Source organism: Polyodon spathula, chromosome 6 (assembly GCF_017654505.1).
Source record: "Polyodon spathula isolate WHYD16114869_AA chromosome 6, ASM1765450v1, whole genome shotgun sequence".
Taxonomy (NCBI): Eukaryota; Metazoa; Chordata; class Actinopteri; order Acipenseriformes; family Polyodontidae; genus Polyodon; species Polyodon spathula.
The window spans coordinates 20,208,411-20,228,174 of NC_054539.1; the positions used below are offsets into that span (position 1 = coordinate 20,208,411).

Genomic DNA, 19,764 nt, shown 5'->3' on the forward strand with positions numbered 1-19,764 from the left:
TTGCGCTTGAAGAAAAATTAGTATTTCTCCCTAGCAATGTTCAGCAAGGGGTCTTTGCAACAACGTGTGGGGACAGCAATGACATTCTTGAGGAAACTTTCAGCAGCAGGAACACCACACCACACTAATGGCATCATAATCCAAAGAGAGGTAGAAATGTACGCTTTCAAGTCCTTCAGAACCACAGACATGGCACAAGCAACGTTCACTATCCCATTACTCCAGTGGATTGCGGCCTTACAGAGCTAGTAGTAAAGGAGATCCACCTGTTTGCACATCTGGCATGCATGCACTGGAAAAACCTCCTCACGCTGAGTCATACAGTCAATCACTGGATTTTGCATGGTTTCTGCTTCATCTGGGTAATAGTGATTCCATTTGACAAAACTATGACAGAACTGCTATTGATAAAACTATGATTAAGACTGGTTCAAATTCATGAACAAGATGTGGAAATTATGACGCTATTTTAATAATTAGTCATTTAGCAGACACTTTTATCCAAAACGACTTACAAAGACTAGGGGGTGAACTATGTCACAACAACTGCTGTTGCAGTCACTTGCAACAGGACCTCTGTTTTACGTCTCACCCGAAAATTACAAATTACACCGGACCATGCTGGACATGGCTGGACGGTGGTTGAAGGGGATCTCACTTTTAATTAGATGGATAATTTGCCTGCTCCAAATGCCTTAATGGAGCTTGTCAACTGTGGCTATTCAGGGAAATGTAATGGAGTCTGTTGCTCCTGCATCACCAACAAGCTGGCCTGTACAGAACTCTGCAAGTGTGGACAGAGCTGTGAAAACTCTACACCACCACCCACTCACAAACACTCACTCTCTCTCACACACACTTGTATAAAAAGAAGATTTACAGTTCAGCGTTCATTTAGAACTAGAGGACAACAGTCCTTTCATCGATTGTGACTCCTTTATTTATTTTGACCTTGCAGCTGCCGTAAAAGGATCAGACTGTTTTAATCAATCATTATTAACTGCTTTATTAATAGAAGTACACATTCTTTGTTTAAAATCAGAGCTTGATCCCAGCGTCCTGCTTTTATCATCTTTACTTACCAGCTGACTACAGTATTTAACCATGAATGCAATTCATACAGTACTAAAAAAAACCTAAAATCAAGAGAAGTAGTATTATTATTTTTATAAACATGATAAATAACATTTGTCTAAGTAAACTGATATTGTAGAAGTTAGCACTGTGTAGCTTGGTAAAACTGAATCCATCATTGAAAATGTACTTAAAAAAAGAAACTTATTTTCAGACACGAAAAGTAAATTCAGAATATACTGTTGCCAAACCAAAGAGACACAAACTCAGCTTGGCAACAGGCAAACATTTCATAGACATGTTAGGAAAAAAAACAAAAAAACTGATAGGGGGTATAACCTGAACATTTCTGGTCTTGGCACATAGACTATGCTATTTTAATAAGATTTAAGTAGCAATCTCTTTAAAAAGAAGCCCGGGGAATCCCCAGCCCCGAACAGTTCACTGAACAGTTCTTTACTATAAAGGAGTGGTTTATAGAAATGTCTTTCTATTTTCACCAGAACATTTACAGGGTTAATGCTGCTTCCTGTGTGTGCAAATTAAACCAAAACACAAAAAATGGGCAAGGATCTCATTGCACAGACTACTCTAGAAAGAGAAAGGTTAAACTTTGGAAAAGTGCAAAATTCACATTCCATATTGCTTTCTTAAGAAGCATGGACATTTCTTTAAAAATAACTGTGGTCACAAAATGACATGTGCTATGTAAAAGTTCTGTAGGTATCCTTTTCTTTTGCAGTAGCTTCTGCTTTCCTTATGGAAAGCATTTATAAAGCAATGAGATAAAAAAAAATGGTTATAGGTTAGGACTGGAAGTATAACATAAATATAAAAAGGGAAACATGTTTACCTTGGAACATCAAATCCCATTGTCTGCTTTTTTCCAGACACAGTCATTCTGGCAACTTTAGGCACGATTTCTGAGTCAATTTCAGTCACCGGTGGATCTCTTGATCTTCCTATAAAATAAGTCACAAACACTATCACTGAATTATCCAATAAAAATACTTTTGGGAGGAATAGATTGTTTGATCAAATGCTTCAAAATTGGGATGCAAGAATCAACGTTTTTGGTCCACACACAAATGTCCCCGAATCCAATCTACCATAAAAAGTAAGCAGCAGGTTTTGAGCAGTTGAAACCGTTCTGTTGAGATAAATGGTAAGAGACCTCTCCAGCATTAGACATGCTAAGAAGAATCTAAAATAAATAAATGTTGGAAAAAATGTTAACAAAAAATATATTGCTGTTGCAAGTTTTATCAATGAAAGTTAATAATTATTTTAACATGGAGACAATAAATAGCTAATTATCTGAAACATCAAGGCATCAATACACATGGGCATCTACAGTAAGATTTTCCCCTTAGAAACAGCTGCAAGATACACTTCTCCTTACACTTGTCATCACAGATACATATCAAGAAGCTTCAAAAGCCGCCTTTGCAAACTGCTTTGCAGAACCATCAAGTCATAATGGCACCTTGACTCATAGTTTGTGAAAAGGTGTTGCTATCTGATCCACAAGGTAGTCTACAGAGGAAGGGGTTAAATTTGCAACATGTACCGACTGTTACTCTTAATGCTGCAATATACAAAAAAAGAACAATAATTGGTATAGAAGATTGAGAAAAAACAATTAACTATAAAGATAGCAGACATTTTGACTTGCCTGCAAAAACATGCAATGAGTCTATGAAATGACTAATTCTTTCCTTTTTTAGCTACACAATTTTTATTTTTAAATTGTGTGCAGTTATTTTACCCCTGATTTTCTCCCCAATTTGGAAGGTCCAATAATTTCTTCTCCTCACTGCAGCAATTCCCCACTCTGCCCAGGAGATCCGAAGGTTCATTGAGCATCCTATCATATTATCCCATTTTATTAAAATTGTTTAAGCAGTTGTAACTTACAGTATGTGTACATAAAGATGGATAAACAGACAGCTATTATCCCCAGATTCTGATACTCCACCATATCCTTGTCACCTGGGATATGCATCTCTAGTATACAGTGTAAATACTGTGGTCAGCAGAATGGTTAGAGAGGACTTCTCACCCTAGTGCTTTTCAGATATAAAGCTGTAACTACCAACATAACTACCAACATTTAAATAAAAACAGTTTGAATAGTGCTAGTGGAACTGCTTAGTCAAAAAGTCAAGAAAAATGCCCAAAGAAATTACTTGTGTTTTGACTCCATTTGCCAATGCATGACTCAGGTACTCAAAGCTTGCTTCAAACACCTTCAAATACTGAGGATAGCAAACTGCTCTACATTGCATTACAATCTTCACATTGACACAAAGGAAATGACTCAGAACCCCTGAGAAACCTAAACCAATATTTAACCATGAAAGTTAAAGAATTGTGATGAATCACTCCATATGGGCTTCCATTTTAAAAAAATAGTATCACAAACAATGGATTATATAATGCTGGCTGAATTAAATATCCTCACTTGACATTGTTAGCAATAATTGTATTATATGGTGCGAGGGAAGAATTGGTTAAAAAAAAAAAAATAGCTTCCAAAAAAGTTGAAAGACCAAGCACTGCATGAACCATATCAACCATATGTCACTGCAAAAACATGTTAGCATGAGCATTTTAAACATAACAGTAAACAACTTGCATTTCTGACTGTACCCAATGAAATACTTTTTTTTTTTTTTTCAGAGTTTTACTTAATATAAGTTTTACTAAAAAACAAGTGTACTGGTAAGAAAACAAAACTTATATTCTTAGTTGTGTGTGCGTGCGTGTGTGTATGTGTTTGTTTGTCAGCCTTGGGAAATTCCAGGGAACAAAAAGAAAAGTGACATCAATTTAAGGGAGTTTCCATGGGGAGGTTCTGGGGAAAGGGACCTTGGAGTATACAGCTGTAAGACACAACATTTGAGCAATAGGAGTCATACAAAAATAAGTGCACCTTTTAAATTAGGTAAAAGATACATACATGTTGGTATATATTTGCTATCATAATAACTGGGTGGGAGATGTGCTCTTTTTACAGCAAACAAAACCAAAAAAAAAAAGGGTTCTGAATAGTCTGGTGAAACATTCAATGCGGTACCTGTTTTTTTTCATTTCAGAAGCCCATGTTTGAGATTAAATGTAGAATACATAGCTACAAAGTAATTCTGCATGAGTAGTGAATGGTATTGCTTTTTAATTATAATTTTTTTTTATACAACCACAACAACCAATAGTAAATCAAACAAGTTTCTTTTTTTTTTTTTTTTTTTAAACAAAGTTTTACTTGACTTGTAGGATTTATAAGCGATAGAGTCCGTCGATGCGGGCTCTACCGTGTGGTAGATGATGGGAATTGGAGTTATGTGCCCTGAGCGGTAGGCAAGGGCGCTAACAAAGGTCAAGGTCATCTACCACATGGTAGAGCACGTATCGAGAGGGCTCTATCGCTATTAGAAAACAATGTATTTCTTTATTTTCTCTTTAAAAAGAAAAACCTTTAAAACCTATATTTACCTTGAACTTCTGATATTTCGCCGGGTAACCATCCGCTGAGGAAAATAGTCCCCAACATAATTAGAATAGAAAAACGACACACACATAGAGAAAACAGTTTATTATTATTATTATGATATTGCCAGATAAATTAACTGTAGGATTGTTGAATACTATATTGTTGTGTAGTACAGAGTCAGACTCAAAACCTCTTGTTGGAGGCGGAGCGTCAGTCAAGTTGGCAGGGAGCGGATTGGCTGGTGTGGGAAGAACTGAAAGCCGTTTGACTGGCTGGTTTTGAGACAGGGAGCTGTTTGGGTCCAGCTTGTAACATAATTGTTGACAAAGCATGTCTTTCTTGTGGTTTGCTGTCCAGCAGCTGCGAATTGAGCCTTCTTTACGGTGTCCTGTCACAGACATGATTTTCCTCGTCTCTAGACCAGCGTCAGAAAGTATCAATGTTTATGTAGCTTTTTATGTTATAAGATTAGTTGTAGATTAGAATGTTAAGAGAAAAAGCTGGTATTTATGTGCGGACTGATTAAAAATTTAATTCACAGTTAAGCAGTTCAACGTTCCAGCAGGCATCTATGCAAAATAGAAGCCCTCTAGATCTGGAAGCTGATTGGCTGTTCACACGCAATCGTTTTCTAATCCTAAACTTTCAACTGGTCATCCAATCTGTATTAAGTTATAGATTAGCCGAGATCAAACTGCCATGAAAAACTTCTGCTAAAGAATGACAATTTTATGAGTGTATATCAAGATATACAGCAACATTCGGACAAACAAATAGACGAGCAACTACCCTATATCCCTTTTAGCAAGAACTAGCATTTATTCAAAATGATTCTAAACTAACAACCATTTGTAGGAATCATTCAATTCATTAAAAGCTGCTGATACAATCTGTGAGAGGCAATCTAGTAGGCAAAGAAACCAATGTCTTTTTTTCAGCAATTGGCAAAGTGATGTTATCTTTCATAGATGAAAAGATGTTCCTTTTATATAATTGAGGGAATGAATCATATCATGCGAATTAAAGCAAATTCCATTGTAAGCAAATTCCATCATCTTCCAGAACACTAATATTTTAAACTCTGTGTACCTGTCATGGGACAGGCTGGTCCGAATCCATCAAACCACCAAGTTGATTGGAATCTTATACATCTCCACTGGCACATCTGACCGTGAGGGGTCACTACGGTACAGGTATGGATGGTTCTCCACTGGCTATTTATCGAGTCGAGCAAGAACCAAACCGTGAAACTCCAGCCTCAGAATCCATCTACATCTACAAAAGATTTAGAAGTGAGTAGTTTTTTTAGATTTATGATTATACTGTATTTACAGTATAATCGTAAATCTCGAAAAACTACTCACTTCTAAATCTTTTGTAGTCATTTTTGTATTTAGTATAAATACATGTAAATTTGGATTCATATGTTGTTTTTTTCTGACTTTATGTGAACGAAAAGACACACATTTGCCTGTTTTCCCATTGGAAATAGTGATATTTTGAAATATCACTGTCCTGGTCACAAAAGCAAAGTTTGTGGGGAATAATAGCCATTTTCTATACTTTTGAGGCATAAGCAATTAGGAAATAACACTTACTACCCAGGAACAAAAATTGTGTTACATAGTGTTATCGATGTTGCAGCCTCAAAAAAAAATCAACCAGGTTAGTTCTCCCTTTCCTAAAACCATGTTGACGGTCTCCCAGGATACTGTTACATATAGGAATTTTCCATTTGGATCTTATAGTTTCCATAAGTTTGCATATAATAGGTCTGTAGTTACCTGGTTCGGTTTTGTCTCCCTTTTTGTGGATCGGTATTACATTTGCAATTTTCTAGTCTGTCGGTATAACCCCTGTGTCAAGAGACTGTTGCATGATCTTGGTTATCGGTTTGTAAATAACTTCTTTCATTTCTTTGAGTACTACTGGGAGGATCTCGTCCGGCCCAGGGGATTTGTTTATTTTAAGAGCCCCTAGTCCCTTTAACACTTCTGCCTCGGTTATGCTAAAGTTATTTAAAACTGGACAGGAACTGGATGACATGTGGGGCATGTTGTCCATATCCTCCTTTGTAAAACTTGTGAAAAGTAATCATTTAATATATTTGCTATTTTTTTTCCTTCATCTACGATTTTTCCATTTGTATCTCTTAGACATTTAACCTCCTCTTTGAATGTTCTCTTGCTGTTGTAATATTGGAAAAACATTTTGGAATTGGTGTAAGCCCCCTTAGCAATGTTCATTTCTATTTCTCTCTTGGCCTTTCTAACTTCCTTTTTGACTTGCGTTTGCAGTTCCGTGTACTCTTTCTGTGTACTTTGTTTTTGGTCCCTTTTAAACGCTCTGTAAAGTGCCTTTTTTTGCTGAATATTTTTTTTAATTGATCTATTAAACCATTTTGCCAATTTAGTTTTACATTTAGATTTGTCTACTTTAGGGATATTATTGTTTTGTGCCTCTAGTACTACATTTCTGAAGAACAGCCATCCTTTTTCTGTGGATGTTTTCTCTATTTTACTCCAATCTACTTCTGTTAGTCTCTGTTTCATACCTTCATAGTTTGCGTTTCTAAAATTGTAAACTTTAGCTTTAGACATTACTTTAGGGGTTTTAAAAAGCACTTCAAATGAGACCATGTTGTGGTCTGAGTTTACTAGTGGTTCTCTGACCTCTGTTTTAGTTATTCTGTCTTTGTTATTTGAAAAGACTAAATCAAGGCATGCCTCCCCTCTAGTCGGTGCCTTGACAAATTGTGTTAAGAAGCAGTCATTTGTCATTTCCACCATTTCAATTTCATCCGTCGTGCTACCCGCCGGGTTTTCCCACTTTATATGGTGGAAGTTGAAATCCCCCATTAGCATGGCTTCTTTTTTGCTACACGCATTTTTAATGTCATTGTATAACAGATTATTTTTCTCACCGTCTGAATCTGGTGGTCTATAGCATGCTCCTATTATTACGCCCTTTGAATTTTTGTCCGTTATTCTGACCCATATTGATCCAGCTTTATTTTCTTTGTCCAGGTTTAACACCTGGGCTTCAAGACTGTTTCTTACATATAGCGTTACCCCTCCACCTCTTCTGTCCTGCTTGTCTTTCCTATACAGTGTATACCCACAAATATTATATTCATCCTCATCACTCTCAGACAACCAAGTTTCTGTAACACCTATCACATCATAGTTAATTGTTCGTGCAGTAGGTTCAAGTTCTAAAATTTTGTTTCTCATACTTCTAGCATTTAGAAGTATGAGAATTACATTTAAATTTAATGGTTGTCTTACCTGAGTTGTTGTCCTTGTTTTGATGCATTCTCCCGTCTGTTTTTTTGTTGATTTCTCCCCCCTTCCTTTCTAGTTTAAATGCTTCTGAACCTGCCTGATGATCTTTTCTCCAAGTAGACTGGTTCCCTTTTTATTTAAGTGCAGTCAGTCCCATCTATACAGATAGTCCTTGTTGTAGAATGTGGTCCAATGATCAAGATAGGTGAAGCCTTCCCGTGTGCACCACGTCTTCAGCCATGCATTTAGATTAATTATTTCCAGCTGTCCATATGGTCCTTTGCAAGTTGCTGGCAGCATCCCAAAAAATATCACAGTTTTGGTCTTGTCTTTTAATTTCCTTCCTAGCTCTCTGAATTTGTTTTGCAGGGATTTTGGTCTGTCTTCCAATGTTGTTTGTACCGATGTGGATGACTACTACCGGGTCATCTCCTGTTCGCTCTAGGAGCCTGTCCACGTTCTCAGTGATGTGCGTGACAGAAGCTCCTGGAAGGCAGCACACTTGTAGTAAGGGGGTCCAAACTGCGAATTGAACTTGCTGTGTTTCTCAGTATGGAGTCCCCAACAATCATGACCTCCCTTCTTTTTGCTGTCTGGTCACCACTGTTAATAGGGTCCTGGATGTTGTTTTCTGATTAAAGCAATTAAAGATGTAATTTCTCCTTACTGCTTCTAAACCGCTCTGCACTTTTCCACATCTGTACTTCTCCCACGCTGTCGCTTCCACTCGCTGTCGCTGGGAAGACTGCCTCGTTTATAGCTGCGTTGTTCTGCTGTGCTGTTGGCTCCTCCCCTTTCCCGTGTCTCAGAAAGGCGCTGAATTTGAATCAACTGCTCCAAGTTTCAGCTTGTTATCAGAAAAAACATACGCAGCTGTTTGACTGAGCTGCAGTGTTTTCCCAATGTCCTGTGTTTTCTGATTAAAGCAATTAAAGATGTAATTTCTCCTTACTGCTTCTAAACTGCTCTGCACTTTTCCACACCTGTACTTCTCCCATGCTGTCGCATTCCACTCGAAACAACCATTGACAACAGGGAGTTCTATTAAGCTGTCCATTCAGAGACGAGGAATGCAGTTACGTGGAGCGGAGTTGTGGAAGCTCGCTAACGCTTCACTTCCCAAACTGTGTGTGGATGAGAGGAGTCGATGCTTGAAAGCTGTTGCATTTAAAACGTGAGTTAAAGAAAAAAAAACATTTACTTAATCAGTTTACTTAAAATAATATATTTTTCCCCATCAGTTATAGCCTTATATAAATACTGTTGTGCAGTCAAGTGTTTGGGTTTTCTACTGTTGAATCCCTAGGGCAGTCTGACACTGTCAATCCAGTTGTTTGAACTGTCGAAGGAGGAGGTGGAGCTAGACAACGACTTGGATAATGACCACTAAACCATTTCTGCTGGCACTCGCATGAGATCCTAATGATAACAGTTATGTGAATCCCTGATAATATGGATTGATCTAAAATCAACACAGTCAGCAACAGTATGTTTATTTCACCTACAGGAAGCAAGAGAAAGGCAGAGGTGTGTAGAATACAGCTCAAACAAGACAATACATCAGCAACTGGTTATTTAACCTTTGATAGGATTTTAACTAAAAAGGTCTACAAGCTCAGAGACAAACACCACACCTTAAAACCACAAGACAAACCCAATGCCCAGGTTGGGCTTGTGGTCAGACTTGTAAAAGATACGGTTCATGCTGGGGGAAATAGAATACCGCAAGTAATTACAGTTCCGCTACACCTCAAGTGCAGAAAGCAAGGACAAACTCAGTTCATGTTACTGTCTTTCCTGTTTTTGATTATAATTAGATCTTTTTTTAATCCAAAAAGAAAAAGACAATGCTTTTTATTGTTAAACTATAGAAATGGCTAACTTGAAAGGATATTAAAAAATATATATTTTTGGTCTTGTCACCCTTTCTAGAAGAGACAATCCCACTCATTTCAACAATATTTTTTACAAATCTTTAAGAAAACAACCCTCCAAAAAATCAAAACAGTCTTGGTATTTCCACAGCTCAAAAACTACACCCACAAAGATAGCCCACAGGGAGACAAAGTGGTTGTCTACACTTCCGCAGCAGCACTGACCGAAAATCAAACTGTTGCAATAGTAAAAGTAGCCAACTTGCACACAACGCTTTCAAAAGTTAAAACTGCAATACCACGCTCGATTTAACTGAACACTTTTCTCTGTGAAAGCACATAAAACAGACACAGACTGACTGAACTACTGGTAAGTGCAGAAATTTGCATTGCAAATGGATGCCTTCTCTGACTGGGCTGTAAATGATCTGTCCCTCAAATGTTCAGACCGATTCAACTACATTGGAACACTAGCTATTTACAATAGTCCTATCCTACCCTAACATTTATCATACAAATCCTTAAAGCGCATTTTAGGCTTAACAAAATCAACTTCACAGGACCTTTTAAACCAAACATAACATACTGTAAATGGAAAGACAGCCAGTGTACAGTATGCATAAGATGTATTATACAGTATATTCTATGAAATCACCTCTTGAGTTGAAATGTTATTTTAACATTAAGTTAATAAGAGGACTGCTGAGCATAGAACAAGAAACATATTTTAACAAAAACCACCGACTTCTAATTTAAGAAGCAATTGCTGGAGTCCGGTTATAAAATCTTGACTGCATACCTGGACTACTAACTTAGAAAAAAGAAATAAAAAAAAGGTGATTTCCTAGCTAACAAACCACAAGCGGGGATTTCCAAGGTAAACATATTTTTGCTCAACTTAATGACTGCTAGTTTCACTTTTTTACATGTACCAAACAAAAGCTCTTTCATAAAAAACATCAAACTACTAAGTTTCTAAAGTACTGATCTGGTGCAGTGTATTGACATCACCATGCACTGTCATCTGGAAATTAGGGTCAGATTAATTAGGCAGTTTACTGTTAAACTAGTCAGTGGTGATTTTAGGAACAAAAATAAAGCTTCCCGGTAGCATTGTGCAAGGGGATGGACAAAACGGCAAAATGGTAAAAGCAGTCAAATAAATGTGGAAAATGGAGTAGCCTAATTGATGCAAACGGAGGTTAAAACGAACGTGAACCGGTACAAATGATTTAAAAAAATAGAAAACTTTTAAAAAGATAACTTAACAGCGTATAGTGTCTCTCAATAAGTTAAAACAATGTGGCAGTAAAAAGCTTATCACCTGTAATGGAACTTGATGCGTCAAACAGACTAACAAAAACTGTACTGTAAAAACCTAAAAAGCTACACAACCCAAGTACAGCAGCCATATTGGGTCAGAGGCCAGTACATCAAACAGTCTCTGAGATATTAGGTTTAGAGTGTAGTGGTAATATCACCAAGGATTCCCCCACAACCTTGCAAGCTGATCCCAAGCATAACCTGAACAGTTTGGGTCCCTTAATAATTGGACAGAAGTGGGTGGTGGTTTGGAACTGGGGACTAATGGCCATTAAGTATGAAAGCCAACACAATAAAACTGACTACTGTAGCACAAGGATATCAAAATATGTAACCAAATAATGTAAAAATGACTAAACTAAACAAGGCTTTTTAAAAAAAAAATGTTGTTAATTATTATTCATGTTGCTACTATTTCCAAATGAAATAAAAATGGAAGGCCAAGTTTGTCTCAATTGTGTAGCATACAGTTTTACAGGGCTGACCCTCTTTCGTAGATACAGTATCACACCTTCCTATGACCAGATGCTTTACAGTAACTTGGATGTTTTTGTATATCTGAAATGTTTTTGCAGATTTATTTTTTAAAAAAAAAACCTTTAGTAACAACATGAATGTTTTTCTTTTTCATTGAAGTAAACTGTATTACCAGAAGAGGGAGTATGTGGCACTTGTACAGTGCCTATAGAAAGTCTACACCTCCTCAAACTTTTTTTCACTTGGAAGTTGTGGGGTAGGATGTGTAGATAAATGAAAAAATATATATATATATTTTAAATTCCAGCCTATAAGGCAACAGAAGGTGAACATTCGGAAAGGGGGTGGACTTTCTATAGGCACTGTATATTATGCAGTTAACTTCCCAGTTGTCCTCAAATTCAACATCAACCACTTAATTGAATCAATATAATTTTTTTATTGTGATTAAACTGCCCCTCTATTTGTGTGCATTTCCTTTAAGTGTGCCCTGCTTTTGCAATCCAACAATTTTCTGTTAAATTATTCCTTGATAAACAAATTCACCATAGAAAAATTATACAGACTGATCATGGGGTAACAGCCTGCATCTACTTGAACAAAAGGAAAGTGCCAACAATGAGGAACTTTATTCATCAGTGGGTTATACTGTTGTACAGAAAACACCTGACTGTTTAAACTCTGAGTCTTATTTGTACATTGTTGCTAATTAAAAATATGCAGTTTTATTGAATAAACAGTGTCAGGTGATGAAAATGAAGCAATACAGTATAAATGCGGTCACATTAAGATCTACGCACATACAAATTATTGTAGTTCAGGATAACATTTGATCATATTTACAGATACTCACTCCCCAAACAATGAAGACCCACTGTACTTGCTTACCACAATTCACTTAATTGGTAGAACTGTTTACAGTTGTTCTACATAATGTCATTACAGCAGTCACTCGCTACCTGGAACAGAACTGCCATAGAGTGCATTGTCAAATCAGATTTAAAAGTCTAAAGCCTTAAAATGCAGGCTACAATATTTTATTCTTTGAAAACATTACACTGACCTAAATAACTATAAAGCTACAGGTGCAAAAAAGTAGCACAAGAAAAACAATGCAATGGCAAATCACACATAAAATGTCATGTTCATCACAAAATGTAGGTTTGTCTGAACAGCAGATGGTAAAGTTCAACAGGATTCTAACCTTTCAAAAACAAAAACTTACTATGTTAATATAAATGTAAAAATAGCACTGCCTTTGCTATGGTCCTATCCTTTCCAATGCATTAACAGTTTACAATATGTACTAGATACTGTATGTTGGCTGTGAACAAGTAGCATGTTGTATCGGAATATTGCAGCTTATCTAATGTGAATGCAACTTTGTAAGGGTAGTGTTTCAGGCAGATATTAAATATTCAAATCTAGGGACCTAATATGCCTTTATGTTCAGTGATTTACTCAACAAAAGTAAAAAAAAATAAAATGCTTTGAAAATAATACCCAAAGTATTCTTTCATATAGAAACCAAATAAGTATGACTGTCATATTAGGTCTGAGGTCAAGATCATTGTCAAATTCCAACAAATGTACATAACACTACTGTATTGTGGGGAGATTAATACTGAGTCAACAGATATTGGCAGGGTTTACAAGCAAGTCATAAACTCCAAATTCTCTCTCCATTGTTTTAAATAAAACATTACTGGGCTCAGGTGAGATTCATCCAGGGTTGCTTAAGAAAACAGGGAGTACATGAAACTGGTTAAAAAAAAGGAGCCATTGTGACTCTGAAACCAGAGCCCAGGTAATTCAAAACGGATTTGGCACTTCTCTGTAAATGGGCAAACTTGTGGAAAATTCATTTAAATGTTAAAACATGCAAAGTATTGCATATTTGGGCATAAAACCCATGTTATAAGTATTAAATAAATCGGATGGAAATAGGGGATGAAAACTTTGAAAAGGATCTTGGGGTTATAACAGAGTCATCATTAAAAGTATCTCAACAATGTGGTGAGGCAACTAAAAAGGCAAATAGAATGTTAGGCTATATAGCAAAAAAAGTATAGAATACAAGTCTTGAGAGGTTATGCTAAGATTATACAATGCCCTAATTAGACCCCACCTAGAATACTGTGTGCAGTTTTAGTCACACTACAAAAAACACAATATTGCACTTGAGAAGGTAGAGAAGGGCAACTAGGTTGATCCCAGGACTTAATGACATGAGCTGTGAGAACAGGTTAAAAAGTTAACCCAAGAAACTACTTCAAGTTTAGCACAAAGAGAAGAACAAGGGGATATAAATAGAAGCATAGTTAAAAAATAAGTTTAGAACAGAGGGTAGAAAGTCCTTTTTTTTTTTTTTTTTTTTTTTTTTTTAAACAGACTTTTATAAATGCATGGTCTAGCCTACCAGCTGAAGTAGTGGGATATAAAACACTGGGTACATTTTTAAATGACTAGTCTGTGCTTTTAAATTAGCTCCCCGTCCCCCGTCCCCCGTCGCGGAGAAAGGTGTGCTAACAAGGTACAAGCCTTGCTGGGCCGAATGGCTTTTTCTCATTCCATAACTTATGTTCTTAAGTAAAGAACAACATATTTTGACTCGATTATTTTTATATCATAAATGCAGGATTTTAACTCTGTTGGGGTGTGTGTCTATAAACACACATTTAGCAAATAATACCTGTATTGTACATAGTGCTTGTTCATAATGTATTTATGTAAAGTATTGTCTGGGGGTTTTTTTTCCCATGCTTTTTTGATTATATTTTATTGGTGGGCAAATGAGGCAGGCTGTACTTGTGGTTTTTCAACACAACTGTGGAAACACAGTTTAAGAAAGCTACATGAAATCAGTAGTCGCACAAGGCCAAATTGTAACTCAGACAGAAACATATATATATGCTCTCCATGTAAACCTGAAAGGTACTACCAGAATAATGCGAGAAAGTTTAGACTTGTTTTTATTTTTCCATGGAAACCCCACCATTGTTGTTACACATAAATCATAACCGGAAATTATGCATGTTCACTGCTAAGCTTTTGGTACTCTCTTTAAAAAGTTAAGCTACATATAATCGTATTTAACCAAATACAATATTGTTGTCCAACAGGAATATTAATCTTATGCTAGAGCAGCTTTATAACCCAGCAGTTATTTCTCTCTTTAATTTGCAGGGTGACCCATCCACATTTTAGAATTCTTCCATTTCCAATCTTTTGTTTTTTATTTATGGTAGCACCTCATACATTATGGCACTTTTTGGTTTATGGTAACAGTCTGCAAAGTAGAGAGAAGCAATCCACAGGTGCAGGGGTGCTCAGATTGCTTGCTGCACACAGCCAGATATATTATCATCGACGAACAAAGATTTTCAAAAAGTTAGACAGGTTAAACACAAATCAAATACCTGCAAAATAACCTAAAGAACGTTTATGGCTTCTGTGTAATTAAATACATCTGAAACTAGTGGTGTAATTGGCAACCTAATTTCTTAAAATCGATTATCAAATACACATTTATTGAGAAAATCAAGAAAACATCAGGATTTTATCAGAAGATCCAATAACTAAAAACGTGTGCGCATAATAGTTAAACAGCAAGACACAACTTACATTCAAATAAGAGCACGCGACTTATCCAACATTCTAGCAACGCGCTCACATTGGCTACCTACCATACTGCCATTAATATAAGCGCATAACTACATAATCAATGTTTTCATGCAAACTGGCAACAGGGCTCTAATTTGCTGCATCAAGTCACCAATTTGTAATTGAAAGCTTGGGAAATTTAGGGATGGATGATCAAAAATTGATGCATCGACTCATTGTTACATCTCTATCTGAAACCTAAGTAATCTAAAATAATATAAATTGTCCAGAAACTTTTCATTATTTGTGTCATAGTCTATTTATTATATGGTCGACAGATCAATGGAACAACATTGTTTGCTGAATAATACACACCACCAATATTCTTTACTTTGTGAAGCCCCTGTATTGAATATACTGATTTTGACACTAGTGGTAAAAACAAATTGTTACCAAGTTATACAAAGTGGTTCTCTAGATGCAAAAATAAATTAGATCAAATCGCCAGATTTCTATACTTTTTAAACATAGGCTACTTACGAAGTTGCTTTTAAATTGTTCTCTAGATTTTTGCAAAACTAACTCTAGCATACTCATGTACAGGCTGCTTGATTTCTCTGATCAATTTGAAAATCTAAAACACTTACTGTTTGAAATATAAAGCTTCTGCAAAGCTATGCACTTTTACACTGTTGGAGTTTAGAGTGTCTTACAGTGCTGTGCCATGGTGTCTTCAAATTTCAAAGTACAGGACTGGATCCCCGCTCAGGGTCATTCTGGTACAAAAACATGCTGTTTAATACACATTCGAAATACATTTGTGATCAGAAAATTAAACAAATACCAACCATGTAGATGTGAACCACAACGTTCTAGCCCAGTGGTTCCCAAACTTTTTCAATGGAGGGACCACCATGGTGTTTGTATTTTTCCAGAGACCACTTGCCACACATTTCTTCAGAACACCATTTTGAAACTCTGTGCGTGTGTATAAGTACATGTAGAAAGTAAAGGTATTTATATAACTTACCTAACAGAAATCTCTCGGCTTGAATATTCGCTACCAGTTCATCAAGGAATGTTGTAATTTTGCACATTGAAAGTTGCTGATGAGCAAGTGCCCGTTTCTTATGTTTAAAAAAAATATATATATTTTTTATTTTCCACATTCTGAATGCTTTGTAGATAAAAGGTGTCTCAGTTTTGCACGTTTAAGAGTTTTGTTTGACAAAACCTCCAGACAAATAATGCACTGAAGACTGTACAGGATGTTTAGCACTTCTGGTTGGCTGCGATGTGTAAATTAAACGGGATCGGTGGCACATAGTCGACAGGATTTATAACATTTTGGTTAACTATGACGGCATCAAAAACAGACTGTATACATTATTTCCCGAAGTAGTGTTAAGAAAATTTCCTTTTGGCATATAGTCTTGTGAGATATTAAACCTGGCAGAATAAACACCTATAAAAACATGATCTGAAATCAATCACACACACACTACAGTACAGTTCACAAGTCAAGCAACACTTTGTTTCACATTAACTTCTATTACTATATGCAGCTAGCCTCTCTAAAAACATTTAATATGGAAATAAAAGGGCTATTCATGTGTTTTAATTTAGTCATTCCAACCATATCAGGAATATTCAATGCAGCAGGCTACTTTTATGCAGAGCGAAAAGGCTGGGACAGCCAGATCAGTTTCTTTTTTTTTTTGGTTTTCTTTCTGAATAGTGAAAAAAAAGCAGTTGAACCAGCGCAGATTAGAAAGATGTGCATTTATGTTTTTAAATAATGCTGGCTTAAAAGAAAAAAAAGAAGCCCGTGATTTTGACATGACAAATGTGGCTTATAACTACGGTATATAGAAGGTGGTTAAAGCTGTTTGTTGTGTTGCTTAGTAATACATTGTAAACAACCTGTGACTGCGTAGAAATGGGTTTTTGCCAGAAATGCCTAACCGAATTTTAGGAATTGTTTGCTTACCACCTGGAGTTTACTCGCGGACCATAGGCTGGGAACCACTGCTCTAGCCAACTGCTACTGCAGAATACTCAGAACCTTTCTTTGTCAATTATTGATCAACTTTACACTTTCAAAAACCCAACTGATTTTGAAATAAAAGCCTATAATAAATTGTTTGACATACTAGATACTATTTGTGACAAATACATTTAGGCGGTTCCTCCTGTAAACCGGGTAAAAAGTATTGTAACCTACATTTTTTTTAAATTATAAAATTCCAGAAATTTAACTTTTTACTTATGCATAAGTTATAAATTAAACAGGAAATGTCTTCAAGAGCCCTTTTATTAATTAAGTCTATAAGCAATAAATAAAATATTTTAGAACCGTTTAGACATTTCAAATTATATAAGTTATAAAATACATGTGTGTTATTGTATATTGCTGGAAAGCTATACTTAAGAATTTCTATTTGAAAAGCTTTTCTGTTCTAATAAGGAGAGAACAAACACAATGGGGGAAATATGGTGCAAGTAACAATGTTTGATTTGGTTGTCACAGAAGAGCAAAACCATGGAGTGGCTCACTTTTTCCAATGTAGGTGGAGAAAAAAGTTATACTGAACACTTTGTATCGCTGACATACTTTTTCTGTGAACTAAACCACTTCCTGCAAAAAGCCTACACAGCTCTTTCTTCATGCAGAGATTAAATTAGCCATGTTGACTTTCGGACCTGCATAATTGTCCAACAGGGATTCTCAGCATCAAAGTTTCAGTGTCCAGCATGAAAAAATAAATAAACCAACAAAACATGAAGTCGTCCCCTCCCCGCACTACAAATGAACAGAAAAAGGTTCATAGGGCTTACATACATTATATATATAATTCAACTCATTTATAATGTTGTATAAAAGCTATTTATACAACATTCAAATCAGTGTAAGAGTCATCAATAAGGGTTCATGCATTCATGGAAACCAGATGAAGAATACTGTACATACCTACAGTTATACAATACAGTGGATTGGATCTCTGCAGTGTTTGTTCAAAAACTGATTTATTTTTTTAGCAAAAACAATACATGATTAATACCCCTTTCACACAGACACACACATTTTGGTCTGCATGAATTGTCATTACTATCATAGAGCCGTCACATTTTATGCGTCTCTGAACCACCTTGACAGGAGGTTCAGAGACGGTGCCGACGCGTCTTAACTCATGTGTGAAAGGCTATGCCAGCACTGAAGTGCTATAGTGAACTTGGATTATCCGCACAGCAGCCGTGAACAGACTGCTTTCTTTCTTTATATACCCTGCACCTGGCTCTAATTTACAATGATAACCAGGTGCAGGTGATAACTGACAAATAAAACAATTAACAAATTTAATTAAACAAAAGACAAATATGCTTCTGGCAGGGAGGATTTTAACCCGCTCCCTACCTTATCACACACACACACACACACACATATATAGTCAGTGTTAAATGTTAAGTTTCTGTATAATAAAAGAATACATGTGGGAGAGATTCAAAACAAAACACTGATGCAGTTCAACACAAACTTGGAAACTCTCACACATTTAGTTAGTAGACATTAGAAAAACAGCATGCTCACATCCACTTCTGCATTACAGGAACAATTTGTATATTCAAAATATTTGAATTTTGTCATTTTTCCAAAACTGTAGCACTAGGCAATTTAAATATTATTTTGGATTTTCAGATCAGTGATTGTGTGTGAACGAGCCATCAATGTGTTCAGTTTTTAGAATGTGCTTTTCAGGGGCTTATTCATGGTTTGAAAAGTAATAAAACCAGGAAATAAGTACTTTTGTGCAAAAAAAAAAAAAAACATCCTTATTCTAACTGGCATGGCATTATCCAGGGATCAAAACAAAACACACCTGGGTAGAATTTTCTGGGCCAGGCAAATGTCAAATACCCCATTTCCACTGCCAGCCCTGATAAAGGGTGTTTCCACGCTGGCCACATCAGCAATGGATCGCCGCGGGCACTTTTTCTGGACTGGTTTGCTATATCGTACCTGATGTGGTCAGACCTGGCCGCAAAGGAACTACATCATCACGTAGCAGGGAGACGAGTGCTGGTTAAGAAACAGACAGGGGAACAAAGTTACACATTTCAAGCTATTTCCACAACTAAAAATGCTGTCAAGAAGAGTTTGCTTACTGTAGTGGCATGTGTGAGAACGAAGCAACGAAAATTGTTAACAATCTGGCCTAACTCTGAAATCTAGAAACAGTTAATGGAAGCTATGCTGTATTATACACAAACTGTATTGTTCCACAAATGCTCTTTCAATTGCAGCATCCATTGCTCGGGCTGTTTTTTTTTTTTGTGAATGTACTACTTTAAAACACAACCCAATACTATTCTCAGTGGCTTTTTGACACAGGACAAGAACTTCCGAGGTTGCCGTGAAACACATTTTTCTTGGCCGCGGCGAGCCCCGGGCCCCCAGTGGAAATGAGGTATTACTTTAACAGCAACATATTATAAAAACATATAAAGCCTCACAGCCTTGGACTAATAGGAGGCAATCAAGAGGCAGGCACTAATGGATTTAAGAAATGTTGTAAATAATGTAAAACTAATGATAATTAAAAAATAAGAAAGAAAATTACATATCTAACAATCAATA

General features: G+C 36.3%; 1 protein-coding gene across 2 annotated transcripts in view; it reads right to left on the reverse strand.

Annotated features, from left to right (window-relative positions):
- hbs1l (HBS1-like translational GTPase) overlaps positions 1-19,764 on the reverse strand; it is a 56,775-nt gene that overhangs the window by 20,482 nt on the left and 16,529 nt on the right. The window contains exons 5-6 of one of the 2 annotated variants that reach the window (XM_041252454.1): positions 19,147-19,206; positions 1,928-2,036 (exon numbers count right to left, since the gene is read on the reverse strand). In XM_041252454.1, coding sequence (XP_041108388.1) covers positions 1,928-2,036; positions 19,147-19,206 — 169 coding nt within the window. The remainder of the gene's footprint in view (positions 1-1,927; positions 2,037-19,146; positions 19,207-19,764) is intronic. The other variant, XM_041252455.1, reaches the window with a different exon arrangement.